The sequence below is a fragment of the Oenanthe melanoleuca genome, chromosome 12 (assembly GCF_029582105.1).
Source record: "Oenanthe melanoleuca isolate GR-GAL-2019-014 chromosome 12, OMel1.0, whole genome shotgun sequence".
Lineage (NCBI taxonomy): Eukaryota > Metazoa > Chordata > Aves > Passeriformes > Muscicapidae > Oenanthe > Oenanthe melanoleuca.
The window spans coordinates 17,277,664-17,302,118 of record NC_079346.1 but is presented as its reverse complement, the minus strand read 5'-3'; the positions used below and the strand labels follow the sequence as shown (position 1 = coordinate 17,302,118).

The 24,455-nt window shown below is 39.7% G+C and overlaps 1 protein-coding gene across 4 annotated transcripts in view; it reads right to left on the bottom strand.

The window, feature by feature from the left end:
- SLC6A11 (solute carrier family 6 member 11) overlaps nt 1-24,205 on the bottom strand; it is a 90,483-nt gene extending 66,278 nt beyond the window's left edge. Inside the window, exons 1-6 of one of the 4 annotated variants that reach the window (XM_056501533.1) lie at nt 24,078-24,205; nt 23,181-23,411; nt 20,317-20,451; nt 20,022-20,162; nt 18,483-18,573; nt 1,569-1,701 (exon numbers count right to left, since the gene is read on the bottom strand). In XM_056501533.1, the coding sequence (XP_056357508.1) occupies nt 1,569-1,701; nt 18,483-18,573; nt 20,022-20,162; nt 20,317-20,451; nt 23,181-23,400 (720 nt within the window). In that variant the 5' untranslated portion in view covers nt 23,401-23,411; nt 24,078-24,205. Of the gene's footprint in view, nt 1-1,568; nt 1,702-18,478; nt 18,574-20,021; nt 20,163-20,316; nt 20,452-23,180; nt 23,412-23,688; nt 24,027-24,077 lie in introns of those variants that run through there. The other 3 variants (XM_056501532.1, XM_056501531.1, XM_056501535.1) reach the window with 3 other exon arrangements.
- Between the last annotated feature and the right edge of the window lie 250 nt (nt 24,206-24,455).

The following is a 24,455-nucleotide window of genomic DNA, read 5'->3' as shown; positions in this document are numbered from 1 at the left end:
TTGGGTATTAATTCCCTTCTCTTCCCACTTCTGCTGCAAGACTAGAAGTTATTACTGCCTGTTGTAAAGTTTATTATCCCATTCCATGTGCCCAAGACAGGTTTTTCTTTTCTAGGCTGACCTCATCAGAGAGGTGCTTATCAAAATCACACTGAAATAAAATCAATTTATTCCTCCTACCTAAAGCTGAGGGTTTAGCCAAGCTATCAGAACAAGAAGCAAGAAAAGGTCAGACAGGTTATCTACCTTCAAAACACAAGATCTGGTTCTGGGGAAATGGTATGAGCTGAAAGAATGGAAGAACAACAAAATCCTGGGTGTGAACTTCAGAAATGTAAAAATAAATCCCTTTTAAAGTCACCCCAGCCCCTTTTAACCCAGGATTTTTCTGTGAGTGCATTTGGCCCAGCCTCACACCTGCAGCCACAGAGCTCTGCCCTGCACCCCTGGGGCAATTAAACCATGCTAGAATTAATTAAACCATCCTCAGACATTCCTTCTGATGGAGGGAAAAAAACCAAAAAATCAGTTTTGCTCAGTTTCATTTCTTCCCTGCCAGCTGCAGCCCCAGAGCACATTTATCTTGTCATTGCCTTGGTCACTCTCTTCAAACTTCCCATTCCCTGGAAATGGATGCATTTCTCAGCATTTTCCCTGCAGGAAAGGAAAGTGGGGCTGCAGAAATCCCTGTGTGGAAATGCTCAGGTGGGAAATGCAGTGGCAAACACACCCAGCAACAGGGAATGGCCAAAATGTGAAATATTGAGAATATGAAATATCTGTGCAGTTGACACAGCTGAAAAATTTCACTCTGGTGTTTTCTAAATTTCAAAAATCCAGTGCATTTCAATTATTTCATTTATAACGGAGCTCACTAAAATAGAAACAAAAAAAAAAAAATAAAAAATCCCCACACCACAACCCAAACTATGTAAGAAACAATTGAAAATTAAATGTTTCAATGCACCAATTTTACTCCTGGTTTCCTTTAGCTCCAACATGAGAAACCAGAGCTTTTTTTAGATCCTCCCTCCAGACCAGTGGCTTTTTTCCTCTTTCAGTCAGTTGATTATTCATGGATTCTTCTCAGAGCTGGGGCTGATACCACCCCAGGGGCAGCTTCTCCCTCATCCCATTGCTCCCAGTCAAAAAGTGCTAAATATTTTTATTTTCCCCCATAATATGCCCATCTTGGTCTCTCTCTGAATGCTGTCATTATTTCTGCTCTTGGTATTCAACCTGTGTTCCTAAATTCTCTTTTCACATGCATCAAAACTCTCCGTGGCTCTTTCGTGAGACTGAGAGTTCTGACTTCTGACAATTTGGGACAAAATCCAAATTTTGCAGGATTTGTGCACAGAAATCAACCCAACCTGGTTTCAGAGTTTCAAGGACCAGCCAGTAAAGCTCATTGCTAAATTCACAAAAAAATAAAACAAAAAACCACCCAACCTCACCTAAGAGAATTAGGGGAAAAGCAAAAAACACAAAATTGCTCCTTGTGCACATGAAATTCTCCTGTGCAGATGGAAATGAATATTAATGCCTGCAGAGGATTCCAGCCTCACCTTTCCAGTGGATTTGGTGCCTTTCCAGATGCAGAAATAACAAATAGTCCAAGCAGCCAGGAGGCACAGGGCGAGCTCCCAGCGCAGGTTCCCAATGTGCTCGATCCCGTCGGAGATTGCCAGCACCCTGCGTCTTCCATGGGGAAAAAACAGGAGAAAAAAATCAAAATATTGAGCTGGAACAGCACTACATGGGAAATACTGAGTGTAAAATAAATTAATTAAAAAATACATATATATAATATTGAGCTAAAACAATGTTATATGGGAATATACTGGGATAAACTGAATAATTTACCAAAAAAAAATAATATTGAACTAGAACAGCATTACATGTGAAATACTGAGTGTAAACTAAATTAATTTTAAAATATATAGATATAATATTGAACTAGAACAGCATCACATGTGAAATATTAATTTAAAAATATATATATATAATATTGAGCTAAAACAACGTTATATGGGAATATACTGGGATAAACTGAATAATTTACCAAAAAAAAAAATAATATTGAGCTAGAACAGCATTACATGTGAAATACTGAGTGTAAACTAAATTAATTTTAAAATATATAGATATAATATTGAACTAGAACAGCATCACATGTGAAATATTAATTTAAATATATATATATATAATATTGAGCTAAAACAACGTTATATGGGAATATACTGGGATAAACTGAATAATTTACCAAAAAAAAAATAATATTGAGCTAGAACAGCATTACATGTGAAATACTGAGTGTAAACTAAATTAATTTTAAAATATATAGATATAATATTGAACTAGAACAGCATCACATGTGAAATACTGGGATAAAACTGAATTCATCACAATGAAATTATAATATTGAGCTAGAACAGCATTATATGTGAAACACTGGGATAAAACTGAATAACTTAAAAAAATTATAATATTGAGCTAAAATAGCATTACATGTGAAATACTGGGATAATACTAAATTCATTTAAAAATATATATATAATATTGAGCTAAAACAACATTATATGCGAATATACTAGGATAAAACTGAATAACTTACAAAAAAATTATAATATTGAGCTAGAACAACATTACATGTGAAATACTGGGAAAAAACATTGAATAATTGACAAAAAAATTATAATATTGAGCTAAAACAGCACTACATGTGAAATACTGAGTGGAAAATAAATTCATTTTAAAATATATAGATATAATACTGAGCTAAAACAATATTATATGTGAATATACTGGGATAAACTGAATTCATCACAATGAAATTATAATATTGAGCTAGAACAGCATTATATGTGAAACACTGGGATAAAACTGAATAACTTAAAAAAATTATAATATTGAGCTAAAACAGCATTACATGTGAAATACTGGGATAATACTAAATTCATTTAAAAATATATATATATATAATATTGAGCTAAAACAACATTATATGCGAATATACTAGGATAAAATTGAATAACTTACAAAAAAAATTATAATACTGAGCTAGAACAGCACTACATGTGAAACACTGGGATAAAACTAAATTCATTTAAATATATATATATATATATATATATAATATTGGGCTAAAACAACATTATATGCGAGTATACTGGGATAAACTGAATAATTTACCAAAAAAAATATAATATTGAGCTAGAAGAGCATTATATGTGAAACACTGGGATAAAACAGAATAACTTCCAAAAAAAATTATAATATTGAGCTAGAACAGCACTACATGTGAAATACTGAGTGGAAACTAAATTCATTACAAAAACATTATAATACTGAGCTAAAACAGCATTACATGTGAAATACTGGGATAAAACTAAATTAATTTAAAAATATATATATAATATTGGGCTAAAACAACATTATATGTGAATATACTGGGATAAACTGAATTAATCACAAAAAAAAATATGATATTGAGCTAGAACAGCACTACGTGTGAAATACTGGGATAAAATATTCCCAGTATTTTGTATCTGGTTAGATATGAACAAATGTTTTCCCCTTTTCAGGTGAGCAACAAAAAAAATTAATTTTAGCTCAACTTTTCCTTAATGTCAAAGAAATTATTTTAATTAGTTACCAGCACATATGGGCCAAAAATAAAACACTTGCTAAATAAATTTGGTTTTCAAAAAAAAAAAAAAATCTTTATTTTTACCTGTTGACATTAATTCTAATGAATTTCCTTTTGTAGTTAGAACTATAACATTATTTATTTTCAAAACCTCAGCATTTTGAAGCAAGTCAAAGCAACAGATGCACACATTAAAGATATTCACATAAAATATTTTAATACTCAACCTGAAATAAACCATCCTGAGCAGAGATTTCTTTGAAGTTTTACTTCAATTTAATATAAATATAAATTATTACAACCTCAGGCTTGTATTTCTCTCCTTCCACATGGTGAGTGAAAATTAATTAATTGATTTTCACTGGTTTCAATTAATCAATATAATTAATGTCTACATAGGTTATACACATAATTTAATTACAATTTAGTAGAAAGGTTAAGTATTAAAATTAAACAAAGCAAACTACAGTTAAATACATAAAATAATTCTTCCTCTTGTGTTTGGTTCAGTTATTGTCCCAATGCAATAAATTCAGGGATATAAATCCTGATCCTGTAATTCCAGCCAATAAAATATAATAGTCAAACTATATAGAATATTAATATGAAAATAATATTTACATGAAATATAAATATTTAAATGAAATAAAATGAAATTTAAAAATTAAAAAAAAAGGAGGAATCTGCTCTGTCTCACACAGCAGGTGAGGATGGAGGGAAATCCCTTTTTGAGTATTATGTGCTGAAATGTAAAATTTCTGCCACATCATCTGTGTTTGCTCCCTGTCCAGGAATTGGGTTTATTCTTCAAATATTTATTCCTCAAATCTTTAATCTCCAAATCTTTATTCCTCCAATCTAGCAGCAGCTAATTTGGGAGTGACCCAGCACGGAGCACCCTCGGTGAGCCAAGACCTGCAAAGTGCCTGAAGTTCTGTCATCAAAATGCTCCCAAATGAAGAGATGAAGGTTTTTTTTTTTTTTTAATGAAGGGTTATTTTAATCAAGAAGAGGAAGGACATAATTGATACCTGCAAACAACATCACTGAGACATAATTACACAGAGAGGTGATGAAATACATCGTTTAAATTCAAGTTCTTCTAAGCTGTTTGACAGATGAATGTGGAATTTTAGCTAGGATAAAGTCCACCCTCCTCATAAATTCTCATTCAAAACCCAAATTAAAACTTTGAATTCGTGGATCACCCCGAAGAGGAATTAATTACAAGAGAACCAGGACAAAAATTGGCCTAATATGATTTAAAAATGAATAAATAATATAGGGTAATATACATTAAAAAGTATTTTAAAACTGTACATTTTTAAGATGAAAACTGACACCAAATATTTATATTTGGGCCACAATAATAGTGAAATGGACACATTTTTTCACTGTAAAATAATAATGAAAAAAATTCCTTATGTTTTAATCAAAGGGGGGTTTTCATGGCTATTTGGATTTATTTATGTACATGTGAACCTAAACATGAGGTCAAATTTTCCAAAATGAGTGTGCAGGTCACATCAATTCCTACACTCTTCTTCCCTCTCCACAAAACAACTTCATAAATAAATATTCTCCCTCTCTCTCATGGCTGAAATATTTCACACACCAAGAGATGCCTGAAGAAAGAACATCAATTTTAATGAAGGCTCCAGATGAAGATTTTTAAAAGCAACCAATTCCTGGGAGCAGAAAGTCAGAGCTCAGGGTTTTCTGGATGCTCTGGGAAGTCCCAAGGAGCAGAGACACCTTTACCCACCCAGAACTCTTGGATACTTTTGTCAAGTGCCATACAAAGCAAATGGCAAATTAATGGGCTGGCCACAATTAATTATCCCTGCTGAAAACAGACACGTGGTGCCCATCGAGGGAACTGTCAGCACCATAATGAGGATTTAATTACCCTCAAGTGCTGTGAATTTCTCTGGCTTTGCTTTGTTCCAGCAGAACAAAGGGCTGGTGTTTCCCTCAGAAAGGGAGCAGCAGGTCCAGAAGTGATAGTTAAACTAGAACATAAAATATATATATATATATATATATAGTTTATATATATATATAATATGTGCAAAGAATGGGTGCAAGGAGGGCAAAGTCCTGCCCAGAAACCAGCAGGGAAATCCCTCGAGCTCTCCCTACAGCCACACCTCAATTCTGCTGCTGCAACCATCTGATGGGAGTTGGGTAGCAGAGAGCAATCAAAATATGGAATTCTCCTCACAAAGCCTCAGTTCAGCCCTACCTACCCCAATTCTTTTATTATTCCACTGAAATACCAGTGAAAGGGGAAGCATTTTGAAAACACATGATTGTCCCCTGTGTCTGAGAAGTGAGGTTGATGTTCAGGGGTCAGATCACAGCTCTGCTCCTCAGCACCACAGCTTCCATCTAAAAGCTGCCATGACCTCAAATAAAGCACTGAAAACAACAAAAAAAAAAAGTCCTGTTGCTTCCTCCAGGCCCTCCTCCTCCTCTCTTACCTGCAGTGCCTTGTTCTCCTGACTCTTCATGCACAGCACACAGAAATAAACAGCAAAACCAGCCCTGAACGTGCTCCTCTCTGGTCTGAAGGAGCAAACACTTCAACAAAAGTTCTACAGAGAATCTGTAGCTCACTCTTGGGTGAAAAGAAATTTATAATTTTATCCTCTACATCAAGACTTGTCAACGCTGAGCATCTTTAAAACCCCCTTAAATCAAATGAGAAATAACAGATATTTCTTGAGAAATACAGGAATGTCTTGACTCTTTCTCACTAGAATTCACTGCTGCCACTTCTTTATTTATAGAAATGATTATCAACAACATTCCTTAATAGATAAAAGCCCAAGAACTTGGGAGGCCACTGTAGCTGGCAGTACAACTGCAGGTAACCATTTGAATTATTCCAGGACATCAAATCCCTGCTTGGTACAAGATAGTTTAAACAGAACTTGCTGGCAACAATTTCAGACTGAGTGAAACTTCACTGTGAGAAAGATTTGTCCTGCACTGAAGACAGAAATCATTCATTAGTGCTGGGACTGGGGGCAATTGAGCTTCTTGAGAAGAATTTTGAGGGAAGCAAACTCCACTGCCCTGGGGGGAAGAGTTTGGAATCAAAGGTTAATTTAAACCAGGGCAAGGTTTTAATTCAGTAGTAGCAAAGTGTTAATTCTCACAGCATATCTTGCTTGTAAGTAGAAAATTAAACCCCAGCCAGGGTGGATTTGTGGTGTCTCACACTGTGCTTGGAGGTTTCATTACCTCTGATCACACACATTTAAATTGGCCAAGTGTTAGTGAAGATTGTTACATTTTTTCCTGTAAATAATACAGAATAAAAGTTCTAGGAATCTAATGAATAAAAGATAAATTTGGGTGGAATAATAGGGCACATCTCCAAAGGGTGGCTGTCAGAAATGCTGAGCTTTGGTCACAAGGGTCTGTGCAGTTGGGCTGAACAAAACCATGACAAAATTACTCCAGAGTAGATTAATTCTACTTAGAGCAACAAATATTGTAAGCCTGACTTAAATCTCACTTGAATCTAAATATAAAAGTGGATTAGAAAGAAAATAAAAATGGATAGTCAGGAACATATAAAGATAAATTTCAGCATATTTTCAGTACCCATAAAATAATGAGCACAGGAAGGAATTAGACCTACAAGGACCTTGTGCTCCCCATGGCCAAGGGCACCTCTGTTCCCTCCACTCACATCACTGCATGTGCAAAATTTACACAAAATTCACACAGCTAACATCCCACTGGGCAATGATTTTGGCATGTATTAGATACCCACTGAAAATGGGACCAATTTATTTCATTTTGGTGCTCAGTGCATGGAGAGCAAGAAGGGCCCCTCTGTTGGAATTGCTGGAGAGGGAAATGCTATGAGATAACTGAAAAGCAGCCTTTCCACCCAGATTTGAAAACAAACATTCTGAAAGCTTACACACTATTTATTGGCTATGGGAACACTGGATTTTCCTGGGAAAGAGTGTCTTTGGTAAAGTTTGAGGAGCTGGACCAGGCCCTTGAATAGAAAGAGGGGTAACAGATGCCAACAGACTGTTGAAAGGAATGTCCTGGGGTGCTTCTTGCATTATTTCATGATTTGGGAAGCTGAAGAACAGCTCCAATCTATTTGAGGGAGGTCCCTTCATGTTCCCACTTTGATTTGGAGCTGTTTCCAAGACACTTGGCTTAAAAATCCCAAAACAAACAGCACCCAAACAGAGGAGCCTCTTGAGGTGCCTTGTCCAGGGGGATGTGTCCAGCCAGGAACTCAGGGGGCAAAATTCCCTTTTACCCTGGGCCAGACTCTGCCCTCAGAGCGTTCTGAGGGGCTGAGGGGACAACAAAACCATGGCATTGAGCAGTGCCCCTTTCTTATTTTATATTTTGTGCACTCTTATCCCTGCTTTTATCAAACCCAGCCCATATTTACCTTGTGAACCTTGCCCTGAGCTCCTCTTTAAAAACCATAACACACCTGAGAGTGCTGCTCAGATTCCCCATCAGTTTAGGAGAAAAGGATTGAGATATTTTAATTATCCTCTGTTTCTGTGAGAAAGTGAATTAAATTTATACCTAAAGACATTTCCTTAACTCACATTTTTATTTCTCTCATTGCAATTTATACAATTAACATCCATTTATTTCTGTGAAAATTTGTTGGTTTGAATATTTCATACCCAAATGCATTCAGGTATCCTGTGCAAATACCCAGTTTCTGACTCAGAAACTCAAGCAGATATTGCTGAATTCTGAAAATTGTAGAATTCCAGTTCCATGCACCAGAATCCTCTGTGGGTGCTTGAAGTGCCAGGAGCTTTCCCATGCCAAAATACCTGTCAGGAAGGTGAAATATTTCCCTTTGGTCTAATCTGAGCTAATTGCTGTCTAATTTGGGAGATCCAGGCATCCAGACTGCACAACTCCAAGGAGGAAAAGAAACAGCTGAGAAGGAACAAGTTGTTTTGAAAAGAACCAAAGAACACAAGATATTAAAGATTTGAGATATTCTCCACTGCCTTATCCACTTATGTGATAACTTTGGAAAATGATACTGATAAACTTAAAAAAATCTATGCTGAATGCTAAATATAAAACTGTGAAACCTAAAGGAGGAAAAGGAAAGGAAAGGAAAGGAAAGGAAAGGAAAGGAAAGGAAAGGAAAGGAAAGGAAAGGAAAGGAAAGGAAAGGAAAGGAAAGGAAAGGAAAGGAAAGGAAAGGAAAGGAAAGGAAAGGAAAGGAAAGGAAAGGAAAGGAAAGGAAAGGAAAGGAAAGGAAAGGAAAGGAAAGGAAAGGAAAGGAAAGGAAAGGAAAGGAAAGGAAAGGAAAGGAAAGGAAAGGAAAGGAAAGGAAAGGAAAGGAAAGGAAAGGAAAGGAAAGGAAAGGAAAGGAAAGGAAAGGAAAGGAAAGGAAAGGAAAAGGAAAGGGAAGGGAAAGGGAAGGGAAAGGGAAGGGAAAGGGAAGGGAAAGGGAAGGGAAAGGGAAGGGAAAGGGAAGGGAAAGGGAAGGGAAAGGGAAGGGAAAGGGAAGGGAAAGGGAAGGGAAAGGGAAGGGAAAGGGAAGGGAAAGGGAAGGGAAAGGAAAGGGAAAGGAAAGGGAAAGGAAAGGGAAAGGAAAGGGAAAGGAAAGGGAAAGGAAAGGGAAAGGAAAGGGAAAGGAAAGGGAAAGGAAAGGGAAAGGAAAGGGAAAGGAAAGGGAAAGGAAAGGGAAAGGAAAGGGAAAGGAAAGGGAAAGGAGGAAAAAGGAAGGAAATGGGAAGAGGGAAGGAAAAGAAATTCTTCCTTTCAGATGTTTTTCTCCCCTCTGGAGTCTGATATTTGGCAAACTAAACACGGGCTGGTTGTGCCAGGTGTTTTCCCAGGGCAGCAGTGTGGTCATCACTGAAGTACCTCCAGAACAAGCACAGCTACAACTGCAAAGTTAAACTAATCCCAGTGGATTTTTTGCATATTTAGTCACTAAAAGTGTTTTAATTCAAGACAGAGCCTGAATGCCAAACTCTCCCTGCAGGTCAGCATGAGCTGACACTTTGGTTTTCTGGTATCCAGAACAAGAGCTTCAGGCTCTGTGCAGTGTCCAAACCTCTCTTTTGGGGGTTTCCTGGAAACTCTAAAGTAGGAAATAGACCCACATGTTTCTGAAAGAGCTGAAGATGCTCATTGACAGATATTGCTGGGCAGCCACGTGTGCTCCCCAGCCATCAGTGCTCAAGGATAAAAATAAGTTATTCAGCTTTTAGAAGATAATCCATGGGTTACAGGTGGAGAGAAATGTATTGGAAATTCTTTCAAGTGTAAGACTTCATTTCTGGAAATCCACCTAATTCCAGACTTGGCTTGTTGCTCAAAGCAGCAGATAGACAATTCCCACTGGTCACATTAGCAGGAATCCCTGAGACACATTATTCTGAAATATTTACCTCTCCCAGCAGATCCTGTGTGAATCACATATAAGAGAACAAATCTCTCCTGGCTGAGCCACATTTGCTGCTATCCAGCCTAGTTCCTTCTCCTTAAATTCCTCCTAGGGTTCAATGTTGTTCCATTCCTTACCCATTTCTATGCACATCCAATTAAAAGGAGAAATTAGGCTTTCCTCTGCAGAATTTCTTCTGAAATTTCTGTACAGCTTTCAAAAAATGAAAAGAATTACACATTTCCTGTGTCTAATAAAGGTCAGTACAGGTTATTTGACTGCAAGTGTACATTTTATTTTTTTTTTAATTTTTTGCACATGTGTCTGCATCTCTCACACAGAACATCCCATTCCTGACCTATTTTCCTTACCCCTCTTTCACTGAAGTCATGGCAACTTCTCCTTAACCAACCCCAAGGGTTTAATCCTGTTCAATCACTTTTTTTGTGCTGTTCCACTCACCTCTGCTCTACAGTCTCTTTTCTCAATCTATCCAATGACTCCTTCAGGCTTTTTTTTTTTGTGATTTTCCCTCTTCTCTCTGAAGAAGTCATCCAGCAACAAAAATCTCCCTTTTTATTCACCTTGAGTGGTATAAATTAGCTCAGCACACAGCACCAGCTGTGAACTGAAAGCACCCAGAAGAAATGAAGTCAAGCTGATGCCTCTCAGAATTTGTGTGGAGCCTTTTAAAAAACCTGCACAGTTATATTCAGCTTTTCACTATTAATTAGCTGTTCATCAAATGGGAACTACTGAGCACAAAATATTGAGAACTACTGCATGGTCTTGTAAAACAGACCCTCAACAGTGATTTTTGGCTACAAATTCATGTAACAAATGAATGGTGATAAGCTCTTATCTCTTCCTCACAGAACAGGCCAAAAGAGAGCCAGTACCTGACTGGCAAAAACATTTTAAAAATTGAAAAAATTCCTCTGTCTACAGATTTCTTATCTCACTGGCCTTGGACTAAACTCTAGTCACAAAAATAGACATGAAAAGGAGCAGGGGCACAAGGAGTGAAGAATAACTTACAGCCCAAAAGGGAAAAAAAGAAAGCTGCAAATGGACAGGAATTATTTTGGGAGGTGTCAGTGCTTTGTCCACATCTGCAGCTTTGGGTCTTCATAAAACATCCCTCTGCTGTAGCACTTGCAAATTACAGAATTATTGTTTAAGTCCAGATTCATTCTACTGGATCCATTTTTCATTTCTGAACTAAGACCTATGGACATGAGATATGAAATAATTAAAGAAGAGCTGTGGGAGGGATTTGTGGAGGTATCAGTTCTTTCCTTTGCACCCACAGGACAGCAGTGCCCCTATTGCTGTTCCAAGGTTTGCACTGATGGATGTCCTGAAGCCTTTCCAGGAATTCCAGTGCAATATTTAATGGCTTTCCTCAGGAAGTGCTCCTGACACAGCAAAGCCACATAAGAATATAGTGCAAAACAGAGATGATTTTTTTTTTTTTTAGAAAGTATGGTTGTTTTGTTCTTCCAGCCTCTGCTCACTATAATTTGTACACAGTAAAAACACCTCTCCTGTGAGCATTTAATTCAATTTAAAATCCCAAGCAACCACCCTTTCTGCTAACACCCTGAATCTACAAAGCCATATTTGGAAATAAAAAGTGTCTAAATATTTGATTTTTCTTATGATGATGTTTTTTCAAGTGCCAAATAGAGACACAGGCTTGATGAATTGTATGGAAATCTGTCCTTTACTCACTATCCATGCTGAGACAGCCAAAAAACAGAGGAATGTGATTCCTGTTAAGTGATGTTTTCAGTGGTTTGTGCATCTCTAAAATCCCTCTCACCAAAACCCTTCACATTCCCAATTCCAAGACAGGGAATAAATGCAATGGACACATTCCTGGACAGTTGGAAATAAAAGTCTCTTATTTACTTGGATTTAAGGGATTATTTAAGGGATTGCAGAGGAATGACAAAATATGGGAGAGCTCCATGTGATTTGTTGGCACATCCAGCCTTGCACATCTCTTTCCTGTGGTCAACCAGCAAGGAAAATAATTCCTGGGGTGGGAAACTGTCAGACATGGATGGGACATTTCAGCTTTTCCCACTGGGAGGGGAATTATTGGGTTCAGGCAGCAAATGGCACCAGAAGTATCCTACTTTCATTTTTCTAGGTTTAAAAATTTGTGTAGATACTTTTTACTTTGATTTTTCTAGATTAAAAAGTTTCTGTAGACACTTCATACTTTCATTTTTTCTAGACTTAAAAGTTTGTGTAGACACTTCTTACTTTCATTTTTCTAGATTTAAGAGTTTTGTAGACACTTCCCACTCTCAGTTTTCTAGATTTAAAGGTTTGTGTAGACACTTTTTACTTTCATTTTTCTATATTTAAAAGTTTGTGTAGACACTTCTTACTTTCAATTTCTGGATTCAAAAGTTTGTGTAGACACTTTCTACTTTCATTTTCTAGATTTAAAAATTTGTATAGATACTTCATACTTTCATTTTTCTGGATTTAAAAGTTTTTGTAGACACTTTCTACTTTCATTTTCTAGATTTAAAAAATTTGTGTAGATACTTCCTACTTTCATTTTTCTAGATTTAAAAGTTTTTGTAGACACTTTATGCTTTCATTTTTCTAGATTTAAAAGTTTGTGTAGACACTTTCTACTTTCATTTTCTAGATTTAAACATTTGTGTAGACACTTCCCACTCTCAGTTTTCTAGATTTAAAAGTTCTTGTAGACACTTCTTACTCTCAGTTTTCTAGAAGATTTAAATTTTGTGTAGATATTTGTGGAAGGTTGTACATAGCAACTCAGGAAAAAGGGGATGAGCTGGTTTTATAATTGCATAAAACCAGATATAGCTGAAGGGAAGCCTTTCAACAGAGGGGTTATGTACATAGACTAAAAAATAAAAAAATTAAAAAGCCCCACAAAACAAAAGATTGACCATTTTTCAGTAAAATTGGATATCTAAGCCAGCAGCTTCTAAAGAACATAATTTTTAAGCACCTCTCTCAGTGTCTGTGCATGTTTACCTAGCACTTCTAGAACTTTAACAACTGTGCAATTAAGGGATATTTTAAATAGATCACGTATGAGCTTTGCTACAAAAATTTAATTTCTGGCTTAGACACCACTGCAAGCCAAAACTTGACTGTATTTTAACACAGCAGCCAACCAAATGCTCCAAATTCCCAAAGCAGTAGAAAGGCAGGAGAATTTGCAAACCTGAAGGTCATTTTTTTTTCCACTATCCATTCAGGAAGTTTTGTGTACAACAAGAAATGGAAAAATCAAAAACCACAGAACTTCTTAGAGTCCAGCCCTCAATACAGGAGGAGTTGGCAGCATTTTGATAGGAAACGTAAAAATCAAAAATTGTGCAAGTTCTTCCACCTGGCTTAATGTCCAGCCCTCAATACAGGAAAATCTGGCAGCATTTTGATAGGAAATGTAAAAATCAAAAATTGTGGAAGTTCTTCTACCTGGCTTAATGTCCAGCCCTCAATACAGGAAAATCTGGCAGCATTTTGATAGGAAATGTAAAAATCAAAAACTGTGCAAGTTCTTCCATCAGGTTTAGGGTCCAGCCCTCAATACAGGAAAATCTGGCAGCATTTGGACAGGAAATGTAAAAATCAAAAATTGTGGAAGTTGTTCCACCAGGTTTAGGGTCCAGCCCTCAGTACAGGAAAATCTGGCAGCATTTGGACACAGTCCCATTTGTTTTTTTCAGCTGAAGTCAGGTAAAATCAGTGATCCTGAGGGAGAGCTCACAAGGCTGCAAACAAAAAGCAATTTTGCCCTGTCCCACTAGGAGCTGGGCAGCCAGAGGAGGGTCTGGCACACTTCAGTGTCCTGCCAGACCCCACAAGGGATCCCCTGGGCTCTGCAGGACCAGGCTCAGCTCACCCTGACTCCTCAGTGTGCTGGGGATTAACCACAATGTGACTCCTGCACTGGTTTGCAGCCTGAATGGAACAGGAAAAAAACCTCCTTTTTGACTTTGCAAGGCAAGGGTTTGTGCCTTTTCCTTTTTGCTGAGAGCAGCCCCTTTTCTTCCAGCCCAGACAAAACCAATGTTTTCTCACACTAGGCTTTACTTGGAAAAGCTGAGGATGTGTCACCCCCTCCAGAGAGGGACAGGCCAACAAGCAGACCTCCTTTAAGAGAGCACCAAGCTGTTGCTACACAGCCAATAAAAAACTAAAAAAAAAAACCAAAAAAAAACTATTGAGGCTCCTCTTTCTGTCCAGCTCCCTTCCCAGGCACTGGAAAGCTCCAATTCCTGCTGGTGACAGACAGAGCAGCAGCCAGGAGAGCACCCAGCCACAGATCTATCCTGCTCTAATTTATCAGTATTTAGCAGCTGCCACTATGAACTATTGAAAATTTGGGCACTAAAAATGATGTGCCATGCCTCAAAACTGATTATTACCTTTTCTTAGAAAATCCTTAAACAGTTGGGGTAGGGAAAGGCCATAAATGGGAGAAAACAGGTCAAGTCTCTGGGAAATGTGGAAATTCAGGCTCCTGTCTGTCCTTTGGAACACAGCAACAGAGAGTTTGAAGAATAAAAAGTGAATTTTTATCAGTTTAGCTGCTTCCCTTCCTCTGTACACACAGAATATGAAATTTTTCAAGGCTGTGGTTTGCAAGGCCTTTTTGAGCAAAAATCCTTTAATCCCCTAATTTTGATCAGTTGTCAGTGCTGTCTGCTCACTCAAATGAAGCCTTAAAACACTAACAGGGAGAGATATTTCTAAGCAGGAAAAGAAGAAAAGAGTGTCCAAACTGCCAGATTTTGCTGCACCTCCAGCAGGATCAGCCCATTTTCACTGTGCAGCCACAGAGAAGTGATTATCAATTGCAGCCTCACAAAAATATTTAAAGTTTTGAAGTTTAATGAGGTTCTTTGGAGGAATACAGCACCTAGGACCTGCTGCAGGATTTGTCACTGACTCCTTTTTTTGAAAAAATTAAAATTAAAAATTTAAAATTAAAAGGCAAAAATTAAACTTTCACCCTCTGTGTGGGGCAGTTGTCAAAGCAGGGAGAGGAGGATGAATTATCAGAAGAAGGGAGCAAGGGAACAGCATCCTCTGAGGAAGGGGAGCTGGAAAAGTTCATGGCACTGCCAGACACCCTCTGGCAGCTCTGCCTTGGGTCAGTCCCTGCCTGACTTGAGCCACAGCTTCAGGAGCTGCAGAAGCAGCAAAATTTACAAATATCTCAGCAGAAAGGCTGGAGTTTTGGTTTGCAGTCCTCAATCCAGCTGAGGGTTTGGAAGTTTTTGAAGTTTCCTTCCACTCATGAGTAAATAAGGGCTGAGCCTTACAGCTTAGCTAGTGGAAAAGACTCAGCAGCAACAGGTAAAATAGAAATAATTCCTTCCCAAAGCCAGAAATGAAGATGTTTTGGGTCTGGTGTATTCATTTACACATTTAAACCCAAATACAACCTGTCCCCACCTCTGCTGGCACTCAGGGAATGCAAATCCTGTGTGAAATGAAGCACAGCACTGGGAGCTCTCAGACTGGGAGCACTGGGCTTGAGAGAACTGCAAAAGCTCTGGGGAGTTACTGAGTCTCTCCTTGGCAGGCTGGGCTTAGTTAAAACCATCTGAAGGGACTGTGATTCCTCCAAAAGGCAGTGGCAATGGGATGGGGTGTGAAAGGAGAGCTGCAGCATCAGCCTGACCCTTCACAAAGGCAGGACTGGGTTTGACATGGAAACAAGCTCGCCCACAAAAAGCAAACAGGATTGCTGTGCACAACAATTACCACTCTAATCCACAGATTAACTCATCAGACAAAAAAAAAAAAAACAACCAAAAAAAAAACCCCACAATTTTTTCTTTTTTTCCCCCCCACAGCCAACCCTTCACACAATAAATTGGTTTTTTGTGGCCACAACTTAGAGGGATTTCAATGGCAGCCTTGGCACTGCTGGAGCAAAGTGAGGGCTCTGAATGGTTGTTGTGAAGAAATCTGAAACCTCCCCTTCCCCTACTCCAGGAATTCTCTTTACTATTTGTTTCAACAAGTTTACAATGAGTTTATGGCTCCTGGCAGCAGAATTTACAAAATAATAAAGCAAGATCAAGAGAACAGCAGCTCTGAGGGAAATGACATTGCTGGTAACTGTTATCTCCAGACAAATTAACTGCTCTAGTAATATTTACTTTGTATTAACTGCTCTGTGATCTGCTCTTTACACAGAAAACAACCCTGCTGTGCTTTTATGTCTGATATTTAAGGCATATAATTTAATTATTATCTTAATTCCAATGAGTTATTTCAAGGCAAAAATCAATCTTGATTTTTAATAAGGCTCATCCTTCCACTTTGAAACTAGTTTTTCATGGGTTGTTTTTTTCCTTTAATTTTGAAGCCATGCAATGTCACAACTACTCAAATCTCAGACAAGGCAAACACCTTCCTTAGCAGGAAGGGAGCACATTTATTTTCTGTTTGCAAAACTATGCAACTCCAGTTTTGCTTGGAAAGAGAAAGTAGATAAGTTTAATATCTTTAGTTATTTTGGCCAGCAAACTGTTAGTGCTACAAAAATTTTGTCTGTGACACAATAAAGAAAGATCTTTCAAATAAATAACAGATTATTTCATTTACTTTTTTTTTTTTTTTTTTTTTTTTTTTTTTTTTTTTTTTGTGTTTGTGATTTTAAAAGGTTTGGAATGTGTATTTTCAACTTTTTGTAGACAAGACTGTAAAAGCAGATAGAGAAAAGGCTAAATCTGATTATCCCTTCTAGTTTCATAATTTATTCCTGATTTAGCCAAAATCAGGTAGAGAAATAAGCCCCCAAATTGAAGGGTTTAAACCCACTGCAACTTGTTTGCAAGTTGAGCTACAGAATCTTGTTTAGCTTCATTTTCAGAGATTTCTGAGAAGAGATGTGCTTAAAATGGATTTATATGGGCTTCAAAATAACACCAACACAGGAATTCAGGCAATCCAGAGATGAGCACTAGCACAAAACCCACAAAACCACAGAAATATGAGAGAATAAAACTTTGTGCCCTCCACAGAATTGAGCTCAACATTTCCAACTTCTCTGGATAACTGAGTTACCATCAGTGGTAACTGAGTTGGGAATATTGTTGGAAAATCATTTAAATGCAGTGGGTAAATTGATTAATACTTGAGAATATATATTGTTCATTTATTCTACTAAGTCCTGATTCTCGTTATCCCAAAGCACCATAAGAGATTTCTGCTAAAATAAAATGAAATTGTAGCATTAAGGGATGCCACCTGAGAAACTCTCTTTATTCTGAAACATTGGAGTAGATACATTTTGATTTAAGATGAAATGTGTTCAGATTATTGAAAATTTTACCAGAAAATAAAATTTCAGTTTTACCCAGAGAGTGCATGTGTCTCTTATATTGTTCAGGTTTAGTTTAGTGGAAGGGGGGAGTATTTTATTTTTAAATAAAACAGTATTATTTGCTGAAACAACTCATAAAGTCTGAATTTGCTGATGTAGCAGGAAAAAGAGATTCAGGCTGACAATAGCATGATGTCCTAAGATTCAAGGAAATTATGTCATTGCAGAGTTCTCCCTTCAAGGAGTATTAATTCCTGGTTTTTAAAGTGTAGCTCTTTCTGTCCTGAACACAAAACAACCTCAGAATAAAAATAAAATTAATGGATCCTCGAGAAATTGTAGCAACCCAGAATTGTGTAACAGGCTTTGAACTGTGAAATCACTCAGAATTCAGAGTAACATTCCATTTCTCTGATTGGCTTAACACACACTACACCCTGCAAGGAACAAATGGGATTAAATATTTATAGTCAGAAAAAAGATGTCACCACCAAAGCAGATCATCTCCTGCAAACATCTGATTTCCTTCCCTTAGTCTAGCTAGAAATCATTGTCAGGGGGACAGGAGGGAGTTAAACTCTCCTGTTATTCTGGCTGAATAACTAACACTTACACAGTCCTTTAAAAAATAATGAGATCCAGAAGCCAGAGTGTTAGTTAGCTGAAACAAGGATGAGGACACAGCTCTCAAACTCCTAAGGGAAGAAACATTTGGGGGAAAAAAAAAAAAAATAAAGAAAGGGAAAAAGGAATATTGTAAATCATCTTCTTTCTTTCACCTTTGCCTCCTCATTAGTATGGGTTGGAGGCTCTTTCCTCCAGCAGCAGGAGCCAAGCTCCCGAGCAAGTGGCACACTTTGTTCTGTGTCCTTTCAGGATATGGAATTCCTTTCCTTGTATCCCTAAAAAAAAGAGTTAAAAACTCTCCTTCTGACCGTGGCTGGGTAGGAAAATTTCCAGCTGAACTCACATCCCTAAGTGCTCTAGGGTTATGAGGTATGAAGGATTGAATCATTGCAAGGCAGGGAATAGTCTGAACAAATATAAAGTTTTTGTGCACTTACTCCCAGAATTCCATCACTGGAGAAGTGGCATTCTGTAAAGAGACTTGACTGCAGTTGCTCATGTTAAGTTTTTGAAATTCCACACAGTTTTCTAGAACAGAACAGAAAAAAAAAAAAAAAAGAAAGAGAGTTTGCTGTGTTGACATGCAAGTACAGTTCTTGTTCACATCCCAGTTTGTGCAGCCTGGGAAGCTCCCACTCCACATCACATTTTCTGGGTGGGTTAAAGGGTTTCTGGGTGCACTGAGTGCCACAGCTGCTACTTCTGCAACACCAGGTTATGATAACCCAGAAAAACATCCATGAGGAATCTCCTGCAACACTTGCCAAAGGCACAGGGCCAAAAAATCACCTGAGGCAGAAGAAAGAAATGTTGAGAAACTGAGGAATGGGGTGGGAATTAAAACATGCCCCTACTGCAGCTGCTGGTTCCATGGCTTATGGCTACAAACAGCTTATGGAGCATGGCCAGCCACAAACTCCCACTTTTTCCTGTAGGGCAAGTGGATATTTCCCCTGGCTCATCATGGTAATTGTTATTATTATTATCTCTAACACAAAGGCCAGAGCAGCCCAGCATTGTGGAGCAGTGATAGTGCTGGCCAAGCTCCTTTGCAGGGCTGCCAGAGGTGATTCCAAAGCCTTCCACATCCACTGGGCCCAAAATCACCTCCCTGACTGCAAGTAAGGGTTCAGGCAGCTTTAGGTGTGCTCAAAAAACACAATAAATAATAAAGAACACAATAAAAACTAAATGGCCAATTAGTGAAAACTGTGAAATATATAACATAATGGGTGCTCGATTTGAAATTGGGCTTTATAAATGGGATAAATGCTAAAACTTCAGGAATTTGGGAGCAAGGGCACTGGGATGAGATCTTCCCCATGGATGTTTGGGATCTACAGACTCAATAAGCAGAGAATTACAGATATAAATATCAATGAGAGGACAGATGCAGAGCCCTACCCCACAAACCCTGGTGAATATACCTCATCCTTCATGCAGGAGGCTTCTTTACATGCAGCAAGGATTATTTATGAGACTAAATTTCCAGAAGTAGCTTGATGAACATTATCCCTCAACATCTGGCATTTAAAAGAGCAAATCCAAAAGATCCACATTTAATATTTTTCCCTCTCCATTCAAACTCCTCCTGATTTCATTAGAGTGAAAGAGCAAGATTGCAACCTGTCATCAGGTCATTCTCTGCTGCAGAATTCACTCACTGTGTTCACAGAGAATAGATATGATTGCAAATGAGAGTCTTGGGATTTAGCCAGAGGATCTTACAGAATTGACAAATCCATGGTCTTTTTCTGCTGACATTCTATTCTAGAGGAGTAAATGCTTTACAGTGACCTAACCCAAAAAGGTCCAAGGCAGTTTCACCCCAGGTTTCCTTTCTCTTGCTGTGGAGGGATGAGATTGGCCCATTTCCACAGACTTTGCTGCACCAGCAGCTTTGTTCAGGGCATTTCAGTGTATGAATCAATCACTTGGGAGGATTTCTGTAGTGGAAATCTCTGCTGAGGTCATACCTGTATTCCATTCGTGGCCACAGGAAGCCCAGGGAAGCTCTGTAGTAAAGCAGTTGAACAAATAGAAGATAGCCCATGCTAAAATGATGATGTAATATACATTTAGGTGTGCCTCTATAACTTGGGTAGCATAGCCAATGCCTGGAGGAGCAAAAGGAAAAGTGAGATACTAAATTTCTGCTTTTCAGGCTGTCTTTGCTTACTTGTAAGTACATCTTAACTTCAATTTTGATACAATTTATTTCCTTTTACTTCGAATGGAATGCTTTCTCACAGTAGAACACAGAATTGTTACCTTCAAAGAGAGGGCAAACTTTCCTCCAGCATGTGATGCCTCCTTCACTTGTAAACTGTCCCAAGGCTGTCTCCAAGAAAAACACTGGTATTCCACAGCAAATGAAAAAGACCACGTAGGGGATGAGGAAAGCACCTGCAGGAGAAGATTGTGCTGGTCAGGGTGAGCAGGGCTCCTCAGCAGCACAGTGAGGGTTTTCCCAGTGCAGGAAGGATCAGCTGTGAGCCAGCAGGGCAGTGCAGGAAGGGTTTACTCTGCCCCAAATATCCAAAGTTAACCTGTAAGCCAGGGCCACGGACTAGAACAGACCAGATCAAAGCTCCTCAGCATAAAGTCAGCTCAGGGGTCTCTCAAACACAGAAAAGATCCCAGCTCAGCACCATGCCAGTCTGCACCATCTTCCCTGCTTTTTTCAGGGGAGAGGAAGTGTTACAGATATTAAATCTGAGAAATCCTTTTCATATTATTTATATGAGCCTGATGATAAGGATTGTGAAAAGGGAATGAGCAAACAAACTTCAGAACTACTTACAAGGACAGCAAAGCCTTATCAGCCAGAAATATTGATGTGAAATTCTAGGAACATAACAAAGCATCAACATTTTTGTTGGATGCTGTCAGTAAAGTCCAGCACAGGTAGTGAAGCACAGCCAAACCCTAACAAGGCAACAAACAACCCACACCCTGCAACAGCTGTGTGCTTCAGTCACCTTGGTTAGAAAGCTGAGACAGCCACATCCCCTGCTCTGACTGGCAGTGCTTTAATCTCATCACCAGGAGTCTCTTCCCTCAGCAGGAAATTTCCCTAGAGATGGACCCCAGGTGCCTCTCCAGCAATCCACAGGCATTCCATAAAGAATGGAGTACTTGCATGCCTTCTCTGGACAATTTACTGGCCAGTATCAAATTCCCTTGGCCTCTAATACACACAATCATAGTGAGTTTAACCTGGCAACTTGTGGAAATCCAAAGTGTCAGCTTACACTGTTTATCCAGCACTGCTCCAACAAGCATACATTAGGAGCACTGGAAAAACATCAGGATTCCCAACTTGCAAAAAGATCATATTCCAAGAAATACCTAATTCTAAACACACAAAGAAATTAATTTTCCTCAAAAGCTGAATATCCACAACCTAAAATTATGGATGTTATTCCTACACTCCCTGTTATGACTTGGAGTAGGTGCCAGAGAGGTCACACCTCCCAAGTTCCAAACTACAGCTTCTGTAAAAAGCAATTTATTTCACAACTAGCTCAGATATTTCCCACTGCCTTCCCCTAGCACACACCAAGGGGTTGGATGCATCAGATTTAAGCACTAAAAGCAAATTCTGGTTTAATTCCAGCAGGGGGTTACAAAGCCACAGGTTGTAGACTGAGCCTTCATTGACTAAAACTGGTCAATGGCAAATGTCCCATGGTGCCAGGACATGGCCAATTCAATCACACCCACTTATTCTATTCTTAAAGAATACAGGGGTGATTAAATATGATATTTAGGCAATTACTTTTTCATCAAATCACCCAAAACAATGATTAAAATTCTTTCTACCTCATGTTACAGCCTTAAAAATTACAGCATCACCTTTAGACAAGCTGGCACACACCTACAAATGGGAACCTAAAGGTGGCTGTAGGAATCAAAAAATTACACACCAAAAATACATTCCTGTCATTTCCTCTGCCAGAAGTTCTCTGGAGCACTCTGACCATCAACAAGAAAGGGTTGTGTGTATGATATACAGCATGTGAATATTCAGGATTTGGTAGCAGCATTCTCTAAAGAGCTGAACTCTTGTTACCTAAGTTTGGCCAAAATACAGAGATGTAAGCAGAGGAATTTCCAGTGATAAACACAACTTGCCCAGCAGGATTTGTCTTGTAGAAACAGCACACGAAATGGGCTAAAAAACCATCCCTGAGTTCAGATAAGGAGGGACAAGGAATGGAAATCTGGCACAGCAAACAAGCCCATCAAAAAGCAGATCAGTGCTTATCACAGCCCTGGACATCCTATTTTTCTTCCAGCCTCTGTGTTTACACTGCCACTGACTCAGGCCTTAAGTGAGGAGAATGTTGAACCCAGTCCACTGAATTCTAAACTGAGTTTGTAATTTACTTTTCTTTCTTAATTGCTGCCCAAGTCACAGCTGATGTGCTTATTCTCAACTGTCATTTATCTTATACAGTTTATAGTTGGCTAGAACCAATACATGCCACATGTTATACTCCTCTAGAAGTTGAGTCTGCTCTTTTCTCTCTCAAATAACAATTATATTTTATATTTATTAGGGCTTGTTCTCTTCTTTGAGTAACCTGCAGTTTTACATCTTTCCCTATCTTGCTGTAGGAGTTGGGGAAGTACTGAGGGGGAAAAAAAGAACACTGAGGTATAAAAAATTTCACGTGCCAAAGAAAATAAATTTAGTCTTTGTGGCATTATTAGGAAAAAAAGTATAAATCCTCTCCAAAGTACACTGCTGTGACAAATAGAGTGGTGCCTCCTTTTCTGTGTCAGACAAACTTGGTTAAGTATGCCTGGGTGTATATTCACATGCAGAAGACAGCGTGTGCTACTACAACAGAACGCTGGCTTCTCCTGCATGAAAAATGCTACTGAAAAAATGTGTCCGTGTGCTAAGGCAACAGAAACTTGTAAAAATAAACCACACGGTGGTTGGAGAGAAGGAAAGAGCAACACAACGATTTTTCTTAGCTGTCAGATGTTTAATGCTAGCCTGTCTGCACATGCAATCCTGACCACGTATCTCCTACTAGTGCAATAAATCACTGCAAGGCATTCTTAACTGCTTCATTCCCGTGTCCAATTCCCATGGAAATCCACACGTGATGCCATCTTACCTCCTCCGTTCTTGTAGCAGAGGTAAGGGAACCTCCAGACGTTTCCCAGCCCAATAATCTCCCCTGCCACAGAAAGCACAAATTCGACCTTATTGTTCCAGTGACCTCTTTCATGAACTTTCTTATCGTTGCTGTGGACAAGGTTGGTACTTGAGGCTTCTGGGTCCAAAGCATCTTCTGGCTTGCCGTTAATTATAGGAATAGTCTTTTCAGCTGTCATGACTTTTCAGCCTAGTGGAGAACAAAAGAAAAACACGCAGGTGAGTTGAGACACTTGCTGGTACCGATCTCCAGCGACTGATATCTCCCAGGGTGGCATTGGCTTCTCGTTACCCGTGGAAATCTGCGGGTGAGAAACTCGACAAGGCTGGAAAAGTTGTAAAGCAGGGGAAAAGGAAAAGAGAGCGGTGGGGGAAAGAGAGCAAGTGGAGACAGGTAAGTTGCCAGCAGAGAGGGAAGCCTTTCAAAAATCCCTCCCCCGGCAAGCATCCCAGGCTGGCTGACCTACCAGAGGACAGGGATGCGCTGCAGCTTCCAGGAGCACCCTGAGCTGTCAGAGCTGCGCTGGGGGCTGTGCCGGGGGCCGGATCGGCCGTGGCCTGCCCGAGGAGCTCCGGGTTACTCACCCAGGCTGTGCCCGTGCCTGCGCAGGGACGGGGCCGGGCTGCGCTGGGCGCTGCCTGCGCTGGGCGCTGCCTGCGCTGCGGGCGGATCCGCGCTCCCGGGAGGAGCGCTGGGGGTCCCGGCAGCCGGGGAGCCTCGTCCTGTCCTGCCCTGCCGCTGCTGCCGGCCCGCCGGGGCTGTGCAGGACGCTGCCCGCGCTCTGCAGCCGGAATTTGCAAATGCTCAGCCCTCCCCGCAGCGATGGTTTAACACCCGCCTCCCCCCTCCGCCCACCTCAGGCTGTCCCGCCGGCTCCCCCCTCCTCCTCTTCCTCCTCCTCCTCCTCCTCCTCCTTCTCCTCCTCCACCCAGCATCGCCACCGAGCATCAGCGCGGAGCATCCCCGGCTGCGCTCCCCGCCCCGCGGGCAGGGCCGAGCCCGGCGGGCTGGCAGCGCTGTGCCCGCATTGCCCGGGGGTACCGGGCAGGGCTGTGCCCGCATTGCCCGGGGATCACTGGGGATCCCGGGCACGGCTGTGCCCGCATTGCCCGGGGATACCGGGCAGGGCTGTGCCCGCATTGCCCCGGGGATCACTGGGGATCCCGGGCACGGCTGTGCCCGCATTGCCCGGGGATATCGGGCAGGGCTGTGCCCGCATTGCCCGGGGATCAC